General features: G+C 42.7%; 1 protein-coding gene across 1 annotated transcript; it reads right to left on the bottom strand.

Moving 5' to 3' along the window:
- Window positions 1-415: 415 nt before the first annotated feature.
- LOC106598516 (regulator of G-protein signaling 5) lies at window positions 416-10,775 on the bottom strand. The gene is made up of 5 exons (XM_014189562.2): window positions 10,584-10,775; window positions 9,901-10,056; window positions 2,960-3,021; window positions 2,655-2,821; window positions 416-1,094 (listed from the first exon to the last, which is right to left on the bottom strand). The coding sequence occupies exons 1-5, from the start codon at window positions 10,625-10,627 to the stop codon at window positions 933-935; spliced, it is 591 nt and encodes a 196-aa protein (XP_014045037.1). The 5' UTR covers window positions 10,628-10,775; the 3' UTR covers window positions 416-932.
- Between the last annotated feature and the right edge of the window lie 2,228 nt (window positions 10,776-13,003).

Consider the following 13,003-nt stretch of genomic DNA (forward strand, 5'->3'; position numbering starts at 1 on the left):
TTGCAGAGTAAGTCCCCCCCCCCCAAAAAAAACCTTCTTATGTGACCTGAGCAAGTGCTCAAGAGCATAACATTCGTACAACACCTTCAAATCCCTAATCTGACACAAAGGTTGTTCCTCTGCAATGCTTCAGTCTGGGTACTAACTGTACTCATTTATTATTTATCATTACAGGCAAGAGCAGCTGAAAAAGGTGCAATTTTCTCAGTTCTCTTTCTTTAGCTGACCTAAATTCAACAAAGTATAACAGTTTTGCTTCAGCTTGAAAGCCCCTTCTCGAGACACCAGGCCTATTTTCAAAGCCATGACGATAAGAGTTATGAACACGAGGTTTAAGAGAAGCCACGGTTGCTAGGGTAGCAACAACACTGATGTTCAACAGTGAAATAAATTATACAGATTGGAAAAAGTTACATAGCTTGACATGTTTTTTTTATTATTGCAGATTGAATTAATTGAATGAATGAATGAAGACACTTTCTATTTTCAGAGGTGTGTGGTGCATGTCAGGTAAAGCTCTGATGTACTCACTATATCATCTGTTGGTGGTGTGCATAGCTAGTTATGTGAATAGAGGTTAACTTGTGTTGTCACTGCATTGTCTCCCCATCCTTCCTCAAACCACACACTCACACACACACTCTTCGTCATACTTCTGAAGTATTCATTTATACATTGCAGTGCTAAAATTAAGACTTAAAAAGAAACATTTGCGTGTAATATTTATTTCCTTTAGATACAATATCAGTTGAATAATGATTCAGGTAAATAGGTGCTGGTGTGTAATTTAAATATCAGATTCCAAAAAATGACTAACAGACCAACGAACCCTCCAATCAGTCCGATGACATGATTGATAAATCAAGTCAATCAATCAATCAACCAACCAATCAGTCTGATGACACGACTCTAGCCAATCAGTGTTTGAGTTTCTACTTTATAATCTCCTGGTATTGGTTGGATTTGAGGAACCTCCTGTATGAATCTTTCTCCATGAGGGCAAAGACCTGTCTCTGGGCTAGGTCAAAGGTCATAGGAGTCAGTCGGCCCAAGTTCCTTAATGTTACGTCCTTGGTGATGTGGTCAATGTTCACCTGTTGGAGGCAGAGAGTCAGCTAAGCATTAGAATCAAATGACTTGAGGGATAGTGCCTTTTATAATGAGAAGGTCCATGTTTCAGTGTATCCTATGTTACAGAGCTTGGGCGTATGTGACGTGTATTCGGTATGTTAGGTCAATCCAGATGTGACAAAATGTAGGTAAGTTGACCACAGAGTAGAGTAAAGATAATGTACTTTTTCTAGATGCAGTATATAGCATGAATTGTTTTAGAATAAGAAATTGCACTGTAATGAATATTACATGAAAATGAATATGAATAAAGTATCGTATCGATCATCATATCGTAACTCTTCTATGATAAGACTACCTAATCTTACCATTGGACTATCATTGACTGATTACTATGGTAATACCTCTCAAAAACAAACACAGTATTTGTGTAATGTTTGTACAGTCTAGGACCACTGTACTTTGTATAACCTCACGCAGTGGGCCAGGTGTGTAATACTATCGGTAATGTGTGTAAATACTAATTCCCTGGTCTGGCACATCAATAGATGATTTTAAGCTTTTCGTCTCTGTTCTTTACTCAGCAAACACACATCCTATTCATTACACGACCCAGTAAAAACCAATTCTCCCCCAAACACATCCTATTCATTACATGACCCATTAAAAACCAATTCTCCCCCAAACACATCCTATTCATTACACGACCCATTAAAAACCAATTCTACCCCAAACACATCCTATTCATTACACGACCCATTAAAAACCAATTCTCCCCCAAACACATCCTATTCATTACACGACCCAGTAAAAAACAATTCTCCCCCAAACACATCCTATTCATTATACGACCCATTAAAAACCAATTCTCCCCCAAACACATCCTATTCATTACACGACCCATTAAAAACCAATTCTCCCCCAAACACATCCTATTCATTACACGACCCATGAAAAACCAATTCTCCCCCAAACACATCCTATTCATTACACAACCCATTAAAAACCAATTCTCCCCCAAACACATCCTATTCATTACACGACCCATGAAAAACCAATTCTCCCCCAAACACATCCTATTCATTACACGACCCATTAAAAACCAATTCTCCCCCAAACACATCCTATTCATAACACGACCCATTAAAAACCAATTCTCCCCCAAACACATCCTATTCATTACACGACCCATTAAAAACCAATTCTCCCCCAAACACATCCTATTCATAACACGACCCATTAAAAACCAATTCTCCCCCAAACACAATGTCCTTGTGATACTTGAGACTGGCACGTGTTCAGTGACCAATATTTACCAAACCAATATTGACAGAGTTTCAAAACTAAAGTACTCATCTAATTTGGTGAATTGCGCTCGAGGATTGACATCATGCCCATTGTCATTTCATCCCTATGTCAATGTATCAGAAACAGGGTTGTGTTCATTAGGGCACACAACAGAAAACTTAAAACGAGCGCTTCTTATTGGACAAGTCGAGATAGTCCCTCCCTATTTCAGTCTATTTTCTTCAGTTTGGTGCCTAACGAACACAACCCTGGAAAAATGGAGAATTAGAACAAACCTCCCACTGGGCTCCGGTCTGTATAAACTCCTTATAAATCCTCTTAGCCTTGGCAGCCATTTTGCTTGTTTCTCTGGTCCTCTTGTAGTCCTCACAGGCTACCCAGAACTCAATGTTCTCCTCGCTGAACTCTGACCTCAGGAAGCCCCTGAAAGTAGCCAGGCCATCTGTTAGGGAGAGGAATACAGTAACAGTTATCTGATTTGAAGTTTACCAAAGCAGAGTCAATGATTGACTGCAACATAGTCTCATTAGAATATGTACAAATACTGATATTTAACCATTGTATGACTGCTGAAACTTACAGCTGTTGGTCAGTACATTGTCCAGGGCCTTCCCCCACTGCGATGCTTCCGCTCTTGATGGTCTTGAAAGAGACATATTTTATTATAATGTGTTGTATAAAGGATGTCCACAAAATAGAGATGTGTTTTTATGTTTGCATGTCTTGTTTTACCAGGTAAGTTGACTGAGAACACATTCTCATTTACAGCAATGGTCTGGGGAATAGTTACAGGGGGATGAATGAGCCAATTGGACGCTGGGGATGACTAAGTGGCCATGATTGTATGAGTGCCAGAATGGGAACTTAGCCAGGACCCCAGGTCAACACACTTACTCTTACGGTAAGTGCCATGAGCTCTTTAGTGACCACATAAAGTCAGGACATCTGTTTAACGTCCCATCCAAAAAACAGCAGCCTACACAGGGCAATGTCCCCAATCACTGCCCTGGGATATTTTTATTAGACCAGAGGAAATGGGGCCTCCTACTGGCTCTCCAACACCACTGCCAGCAGCATCTGGTCTCCCATCCAGGGACCGATCTTGATTAACTTCAGAGTCAAGTCAGCAGTGGGACGCAGGGTGGTATGCTGCTGGTGTGTGTGAGCGTGTAGGTGTGTGTGCGTGTATGTTGAACTGTATGGCTGCGTTTACATAGGCAGCCCAATTATGATATTTCTTCCACAAATTGGTCTTTTGACCAATCACATCAGATCTTTTCCAGAGAAGCTGAATTTCTAAAGAATTCGACTCCTTTTGTGTACAATTATTTCTGTTGCACCCTTTAAATGACTTAGGCAAATCCTGTCCATCCTCATTTTTGGCAACTTAAATTAAGGCTTGGTTGAAAGCAAAATGTATTTTTTATTAGTTTAGTTTTTTGTCATATACGTTCTTAAAGAGACAGTCTACAGTTTCCACAGTAATGTATCACAATGGAAAATGTGCTTTTTCACAATGTAGAAACACAACACTGCAGAACATGAATTTGTAAATATAATGACAGGTATAATATAATGACATTCAACATTTGAGCTTTTACAATAATAATTGTCTCTCTAGGGTTGGGTCGTGTGGGTAAATTATTTCACATAATTGGTGAAACTGCCTTGTCCGTTTACGATATTACAATAACAAAGAAATTACTGCAAACAACAAACACTGTATTTTTCCACTCGGACATCATTGCACACGTCATAGAACAGCAGAATATGTAAGGCAGATTTTTTTACCATGCTTACCGCGCTCCTCTCTTCCATTTCTCCTCCGTTACATCAACAAAACAAAAACAATAACAAAGGCGCTGGGGCGAATTTGGCTCTGTTTCCCAAAATGCAGATTAGATCTTAATGCCATGACTTGCAATAACAATTACAGAAGACTTCTATAACAAACATAATATTCTACTACAGTTGTATTCTCCACTGATGTGCGCTCAAAGTGCATCCCTTTAGTTCGACTCAGAATTTACCAATCTTTGCAAACGTAACTGTATTACTGTCACCATGATGACGTACAATTGCCACTTGGCAAATCGGACCATAATTATATCCTCCTTAGCAGATGCTACGTACAGGACTGTTTTGCTAGCACAGACTGGAATATGTTCCGGGATTTCTCAGACAGCATTGAGAAGTACACCACATCAGTCATTGGCTTCATCAATAAGTTCATCGATGACGTCGTCCCCACAGTGACTGTACGTACATACCCAAACCAGAAGCCATGGATTACAGGCAACATCCGCACTGAGTTAAAGGCAAGAGCTGCCGCTTTCAAGGAGTGGGATTCTAACCCAGAAGCTTATAAGAAATCCCGCTATGCCCTCCGACGAACCATCAAACAGGCAAAGCATCAATACAGGACTAAGATCGAATCGTAATACACCGGCTCTGACGCTCGTCAGATGTGGCAGGGTTTGCAAACCATTACAGACTACATAGGGAAGCACAGCCGAGAGCTGCCCAGTGACACAAGCCTACCAGACGAGCTAAACTACTTCTATGCTCGCTTCGAGGAAAATAACACTGATACATGCATGAGAACACCAAATGTTCCGGAAGACTGTGTGATCACGCTATCCACAGCTGATGTGAGTAAGATCTTTAAACAGGTCAACATTCACAAGGCTGCAGGGCCAGACAGATTACCAGGACATGTACTGTGCGCATGCGCTGACCAACTGGCAAGTGTCTTCACTGACATTTTCAACTTCTCCCTGTCTGAGTCTGTAATACCAACATGTTTCAAGCAGACCACCATAGTCCCTGTGCCCAAGAACACTAAGGTAACCTGCCTAAATGACTACCGACCCGTAGCACTCACGTTTGTAGCCATGAAGTGCTTTGAAAGGCTGGTCATGGCTCACATCAACACCATTATCCTAGAAACTCTAGACCCACTACAATTTGCATACCGTCCCAACAGATCCACAGATGATGCAATCTCTATTGCACTCCACAATGCTCTTTCCCACTTGGACAAAAGGAACACCTATGTGAGAATGCTATTCATTGACTGCAGCTCAGCGTTCAACACCATAGTGCCCTCAAAGCTCATCAATAAGGACCCTGGCACTAAACACCTCCCTCTGCAAATGGATCCTGGACTTTGAGACGGGCCACCCCCAGGTGGTAAAGGTAGTTAACAACACATCCGCCACGCTGATCCTCAACACAGGGGCCCCTCAGGGGTGCATACTCAGTGCCTTCCTGTACTCCCTGTTCACTTATGACTGCACGACCAGGCATGACTCCAACACCATCATTAAGTTTGCCGATGACACAACAGTGGTAGGCCTGATCACCGACAACGACGAGACAGCCTATAGGGAGGAGGTCAGAGACCTGGCCATGTGGTGCCAGGACAACAACCTCTCCCTCAATATGATCAAGACAAAGGAGATGATTGTGGAATACAGGAAAAAGAGGTCCCCATTCTCATCGACGGGGCTATAGTGGAGCAGGTTGAGAGCTTCAAGTTCCTTGGTGTCCACATCACCAACAAACTAACATGGTCCAAACACACCAAGACAGCCGTGAAGAGGGTACGACAAAAACTATTCCCCCCTGTGGCTCAGTTGGTAGAGCATGGTGTGTGCAATGCCAGGGTTGTGGGTTTGATTCCCACGGGGGGCCAGTACAAAAAAATGCATGGTATGAAATTCATTACTGTAAGTTGCTCTGGATAAGAGCGTCTGCTAAATGACTAAAATGTCTCAGGAGACTGAAACATTTTGCCATCCTCAGATACTCAAAAGGTTCTACAGTTGCACCATTGAGAGCATCCTGACTGGTTGCATCACTGCCTGGTATTGCAACTGCTCGGCCTCCGATCGCAAGGCAAACAGAGGGTAGTGCGTACGGCCCAGTACACCACTGGGGACAAGCTTCCTGACATCCAGGATCCAGCCATAAGACTCCTGAACATCTAATCAAATGGCTACCCAGACTATTTTCATTGCCCCCACCCCCCTTTATACCGCTGCTACTCTCTGTTGTTATCATTTATGCATAGTCACTGTAATAACTCTACCTACATGTACATATTACCTCAACTAACCGGCGCCCCCGCACATTAACTCTGTATCGGTACGCTCCCTGTGTATAGTCTTGCTATTGTTATTTTACAGCTGCTCTTTAATTACTTGTTACTTTTATTACGTATTCTTACTCATATATATATATATTTTAAACTGCATTGTTGGTTAGGGGCTCATAAGTAAGCATTTCACTGTAAGGTCTACACCTGTTGTATTCCACGCATGTGACTTATAAAATTTGATTTGAAGTAATAACAATTTTTCTTCTTGAACTTCATGGTGAACTTGTTCTTCTTGACTTGTCTTGTATTTTTCTGATAATCAAGTTTTTTCCCCTGCATTTTAACAGACAATGCTTGTTCCACAAGTTACATGACACCTGTTCTGGTTTCCTGGTGATCTTGATCATCCTCTCATTCTGTATCCTCAGCTTGACCTTCATCCTACTTATGCTCCCGTTCTGGGTCTTGTTCAGGTTCCTCTTCAGTTCCATGACTTCCATCTTGAGTTTACTCTGGTGCCTCGGCTTTGGCTCCAGCTTCCGCTTCTTCAAGATGCTCTGTTACTGCAGGTTGGAAGACATTTGCCTCACTCTCATTTTGTAATCTACATGGTGTACTGTTCCTCACTTAAACATTCTGAGTATCCATGGGATGAGTCTTCGGCTGTTTATGTCCCACTGATGTTTTCTTCTTCTTCTCTCTTTAAGATTTGTTGTGTTTTGTGTAATTTCTCCATGAGATTGTCATGATGTCATACGCTTCTCGCATTGACACGTCTTCCATTTCTCTGCATATCACGCAAGACTGTGTAGTTCCTTCTTCGTCTCTTAGGTACACCAGGTTGATTGGCATTGTCCAGTTCACATCCTAAGAGAAGGAACAAGGGAGGAAAAACTTGTTGAAATGTAGGCATGAACAATGTTGAGGTAAAACCCACCAGTTCGGTTTCTGTGATTCTTCCAGTGTTCTTTAAGAGTGTTCTATTGAAGCATTCCGCTGAGGTTTGACTGTGGATGATATGAGGTTGTTCTTCAGTGATGGTATCCCATTCTTCTGAATAGTTATTTTCTCAAACTCCCTCATGATGATATCGGATGGGTGGCCGAAGCGTAGAACGAAGTCGTCGAAGACCTTGCGTGCTGCAGTCTTGTTCAGACTTGTTTTGTGTAGCGTAAGCCTGTGAAGTGCTTTTCAACACCATTGTTGATTCTTTCCATATGAAGGTAGTTGATTGAGTTTATCACTCCTTCATGCGAATTTCCACAGACCAGAGAAGATGCTAGCTAGCTAGCTTGTTAGCATCACTTTCTCCCAGGATTGTCATCTTTTCGTCCCGCTGCAATATTCTCTCCTACTTTCTCTGTTCCCGTTCTGACTTGTTTCAAACCGGGCGGAAACAGACATTTTGTGTTGCACCTTTAAAATGACTCAGGAAAACTTTAATAAGGCTTGGTTCAATACAAAATATACATTTTAGTACTTTTTGATCATAGCATTATTAATTGCTCTCTTCTCAAGTCGTAACTCTACATGACTGACATGACTGATGTTCTCAAAGAGACTGTGTACAATTTACAAAGTAATGTATATCAAAATAAAGTGTGCTTTTTCTGAATGACTGTGTCAATATCAATCAACATTTGAACTTTTAGAATAACAACTGAACTCTCTAGGCAAAACATATTTGTTTCTAGGGTGCACAACACCCTTCCCCACCAAAAATATATACACTATATATACAGCAGTATGTGGACACCCGTTGAAATTAGTGGATTCGGCTATTTCAGCCATACCCGTTGCTGACAGGTGTATAAAATCGAGGACACAGCCATGCAATCTCAATAGACAAACATTGGCAGTAGAATGGCCTTACTGAAGAGTTGAGTGACTTTCAACGTGGCACCGTCATAGGATGCCACCTTTCCAACAAGCCCGAAACATGAAAAATAGCCCCAGACCATTATTCCTCCTCCACCAAATTTTACAGTTGGCAATATGCTCCAGAGTCCATGGGCGGCGAGCTGTTCATTGGGAGCGAACAAGAACTATTTGCTCCCGACGAACAGTTCTTGTGCTGATGTTGGTTCCAAAGGCAGTTTGGAACTCGATAGTGAGTGCTGCAACTGAGAACAGACGATTTTTACGCGCTATGCTCTTCAGCGCTCTGCAGTGCCGTTTTGTGTGCTTGTGTGGCTTACCACTTCACAACTGAGCCATTGTTGCATCTAGACGTTTCCACTTCACAATAACAGCACTTACAGTTGACCGGGGCAGATCTAGCAGGGCAGAAATTTGACAAATTGACTTGTTGGAAAGTTGGCATCATATGAAGGTGCCACGTTGAAAGTCTACTGCCAATGTCTGTCTATGGAGATTGCATGGCTGTGTTAACAATTTTATACACCTGTCAGCAACGGGTGTGGCTGAAATAGCCAAATTCAATCATTTGAATGGGTGTCCACAAACTTTTGTGTATATATAGTGTATACACATTATGTTGGCAAAAACATTTTAAGCTTCAATATCAGAATAACAATCTGGAAAGTGAAGACGTCATAGAACATCAAAAAGTAAACATTTCTGGAGACACCTTGCTGTTTTGGGTCGCATTTGCTATCAAAGAGTGGTGCGGTTGCTAATTAATTGTAAGTAAGTGAATTGCTTTGCTCCACAGCCAAAATGCTTTTGCCAGACGTCTCATCCTGAATTCAATTTCGCTGCTCTATCGATTGCTCCATACATCATTGTGGAGTAGAGAAGTTAGCGGGCATGACGTTTGGCCAGAGGGATGTGGATGGATAGACAGGCAAAAGATGCTTAGCTAGCCACCTAAAGTTATTTACAATTAGTTACCAAAGTTTTCTACACTCTTTCGCTAGCTATCGTAAAGCTGTCGTCCTGTCTCCAAATATGAGGAGGTGTCTCCAGTTGTGTTTACATTTTATCATTGTGACCAGGGGTAAAAGTTAGCTGGTACGGAGTCCCAGAAAAAGAAATAGTGGGGGTACGCCACACTGGTAAAACATAAGCCTATCAGAATAATTAAAATTATTGCAAAAAAAGATGGCAAAGAAATGTAGGCTATCACACCATTTATAATTTCTCTCTTTCAGAGGCATGGAAAAATAGCAAATAGACTTAAAAATGTTGCTCCAGAATGCAGTGTGGTTCAATTTTGAACACTGAAATTTTGCATAAGGCAGAGATGACTGGCTGAAATGGCAGGTGCACAGTGCACTGTTTGGAATTATTTTAGAGTGGACAAAAGTGTGCAGTTAAATGCTGACCACAGCGATCAGGTAAAATAACAACCTAATGTTTATATGTATGCAGTACAATTAGTACACAGTATGTAAGAAATATAGGCAAGACAGATTTCGGACATGGCCAATGACTTATTCTGAAAGTTTTTCCATTACCTGTCATACTTCGGAGGCGTCTCCAGACATCTCTCAGGTTTCTTTAGAAGAGGGATGACATTCTCAGGTTTCTTCTGAAAGGGGATGACATTCTCAGTGTGTTCATGGTCTGGCCTCTGGAGCAGGGTACCAAACTTCACCTTGATATGTTTAGCCCTAGAAGAAGACGGAGAATGTGACAATCTGGCATATCATCCACTCAAAGATTCATTTATTGTCTGACGTTTGAATCAGAATCACTCAGATCAGTCTTAGTAAGCAGATTCTCAACAACAACAATAAAAAAATCTAAAAAGTGAATAGGGAACATTTGAAAAGAACACATATACTGTACATTTCCAGGCAAACATTAGGAGTCAGGAGAACAAGTGTTAAAGCTTTAAACACGTGTTAAACAACAAGTGTTAAAAAAAGTGTAAAAGAACATTTAAACAACTAAACAGGGTTTAAGTGTTAAACTGTTGGTATGATTTTAAAGACCCTGATAGAGCACCATGTAAAGCAAACGCACTGCAGAGAGGCAAAAACCTACATAGAATTAACAAATAATCAATCAAACAGAGCCCTAAGATTAAACTGTTGTATTGGAAAAGATGGAGTATGTATTTACATAGCCTACAAGGTGAACATTCATTCAGAATATATACTATTTGGACAGAATGCTCATATAGAACTGCACTCACCTCTCAAGACATGTTTGCTGTAAGACTGCAAACCCTTTACACATTCTCTAAGCCTAACACTATTAGTTTGTCTGTAGAATCACTCTGTGAAAAGATCTGTCCTCAAGTTCTGCTGTCGCCTAAAAGAATGTAATGCTATATAGAGACAGCTTATTGGCCAAGGGCCTAAAGAAGAGGAGACGGGCTAGCCAATCAGACAGTGTGTTGGAAGTCCAGCTGAAGGTTCACAGAGTTAGAGAGAAGAGACATCTGGGTGGCTCATGTTGACATCACATTAGTTATTTCCGAAAGGACATGAACCAATGTAGGGGGTCATTCACCCTCTGGGATCCGGCCACACAAAATGTCACAAAATCCTTTAAAAACAGAACTGGCTCTGATTTAGTTATGTACGTTTTATTAAAACACGTTAACTATGACATGTTCACAAATATATTTCATTTTCATGTCCATCCCTTATCATAAACACAAAAACTGCATGACATATTTTTCAACTGAATTTAACCCCTCCCTCAATGTTACAGCCAACCCTTCCCTCAATGCTACAGCCAACCCTTCCCTCAATGCTACAGCCAACCCTTCCCTCAATGCTACAGCCAACCCTTCCCTCAATGCTACAGTCAACCCTTCCCTCAATGTTACAGCCAACCCTTCCCTCAATGCTACAGTCAACCCTTCCCTCAATGTTACAGCCAACCCTTCCCTCAATGTTACAGCCAACCCTTCCCTCAATGTTACAGCCAACCCTTCCCTCAATGCTACAGTCAACCCTTCCCTCAATGTTACAGCCAACCCTTCCCTCAATGTTACAGCCAATCCTTCCCTCAATGCTACAGCCAACCCTTCCCTCAATGCTACAGCCAACCCTTCCCTCAATGTTACAGCCAACCCTTCCCTCAATGCTACAGCCAACCCTTCCCTCAATGTTACAGCCAACCCTTCCCTCAATGCTACAGCCAACCCTTCCCCCAATGCTACAGCCAACCCTTCCCTCAATGTTACAGCCAACCCTTCCCTCAATGCTACAGCCAACCCTTCCCTCAATGTTACAGCCAACCCATCCCTCAATGCTACAGCCAACCCTTCCATCAATGTTACAGCCAACCCTTCCCTCAATGTTACAGCCAACCCTTCCCTCAATGTTACAGCCAACCCTTCGTTCACTGCTACAGCCAACCCGTCCCTCAATGCTACAGCCAACCCTTCCCTCACTGTTACAGCCAACCCTTCCCTCACTGCTACAGCCAACCCTTCCATCAATGTTACAGCCAACCCTTCCCTCAATGTTACAGCCAACCCTTCCCTCAATGCTACAGCCAACCCTTCCCTCAATGTTACAGCCAACCCATCCCTCAATGCTACAGCCAACCCTTCCCTCAATGTTACAGCCAACCCTTCCCTCAATGTTACAGCCAACCCTTCCCTCAATGCTACAGCCAACCCTTCCCCCAATGCTACAGCCAACCCTTCCCTCAATGTTACAGCCAACCCTTCCCTCAATGCTACAGCCAACCCTTCCCTCAATGCTACAGCCAACCCTGCCCTCAATGCTACAGCCAACCCTTCCCTCAATGTTACAGCCAACCCATCTCTCAATGCTACAGCCAACCCTTCCATCAATGTTACAGCCAACCCTTCCCTCAATGTTACAGCCAACCCTTCCCTCAATGTTACAGCCAACCCTTCGTTCACTGCTACAGCCAACCCGTCCCTCAATGCTACAGCCAACCCTTCCCTCACTGTTACAGCCAACCCTTCCCTCACTGCTACAGCCAACCCTTCCATCAATGTTACAGCCAACCCTTCCCTCAATGTTACAGCCAACCCTTCCCTCAATGCTACAGCCAACCCTTCCCTCAATGTTACAGCCAACCCATCCCTCAATGCTACAGCCAACCCTTCCATCAATGTTACAGCCAACCCTTCCCTCAATGTTACAGCCAACCCTTCCCTCAATGCTACAGCCAACCCTTCCCTCAATGTTACAGCCAACCCTACCCTCAATGCTACAGCCAATCCTTCCCTCAATGCTACAGCCAACACTTCCCTCAATGCTACAGTCAACCCTTCCCTCAATGTTACAGCCAACCCTTCCCTCAATGCTACAGCCAACCCTTCCCTCAATGTTACAGCCAACCCCTCCCTCAATGTTACAGCCAACCCTTCCCTCAATGCTACAGCCAACCCTTCCCTCAATGCTACAGCCAACCCTTCCCTCAATGCTACAGCCAACACTTCCCTCAATGCTACAGTCAACCCTTCCCTCAATGTTACAGCCAACCCTTCTCTCAATGCTACAGTCAACCCTTCCCTCAATGTTACAGCCAACCCTTCCCTCAATGTTACAGCCAACCCTTCCCTCAATGCTACAGTCAACCCTTCCCTCAATGTTACAGCCAACCCTTCCCTCAATGTTACAG

The sequence above is a fragment of the Salmo salar genome, chromosome ssa03 (genome assembly GCF_905237065.1).
Source record: "Salmo salar chromosome ssa03, Ssal_v3.1, whole genome shotgun sequence".
Classification (NCBI taxonomy): Eukaryota; Metazoa; Chordata; class Actinopteri; order Salmoniformes; family Salmonidae; genus Salmo; species Salmo salar.

What these genes read in the sequence shown, in the direction of transcription:
- LOC106598516 (XM_014189562.2), bottom strand. Translation starts at nt 10,627, where the DNA reads ATGTGTAAAGGGTTTGCAGTCTTACAGCAAACATGTCTTGAGAG. An exon ending in CAGCAAACATGTCTTGAGAG is followed by an intron (nt 10,057 to 10,583) that starts GTGAGTGCAGTT and finishes GTCTTCTTCTAG; the next exon opens with GGCTAAACATATCAAGGTGA. An exon ending in CAATGTACTGACCAACAGCT is followed by an intron (nt 2,822 to 2,959) that starts GTAAGTTTCAGC and finishes TCTCCCTAACAG; the next exon opens with ATGGCCTGGCTACTTTCAGG.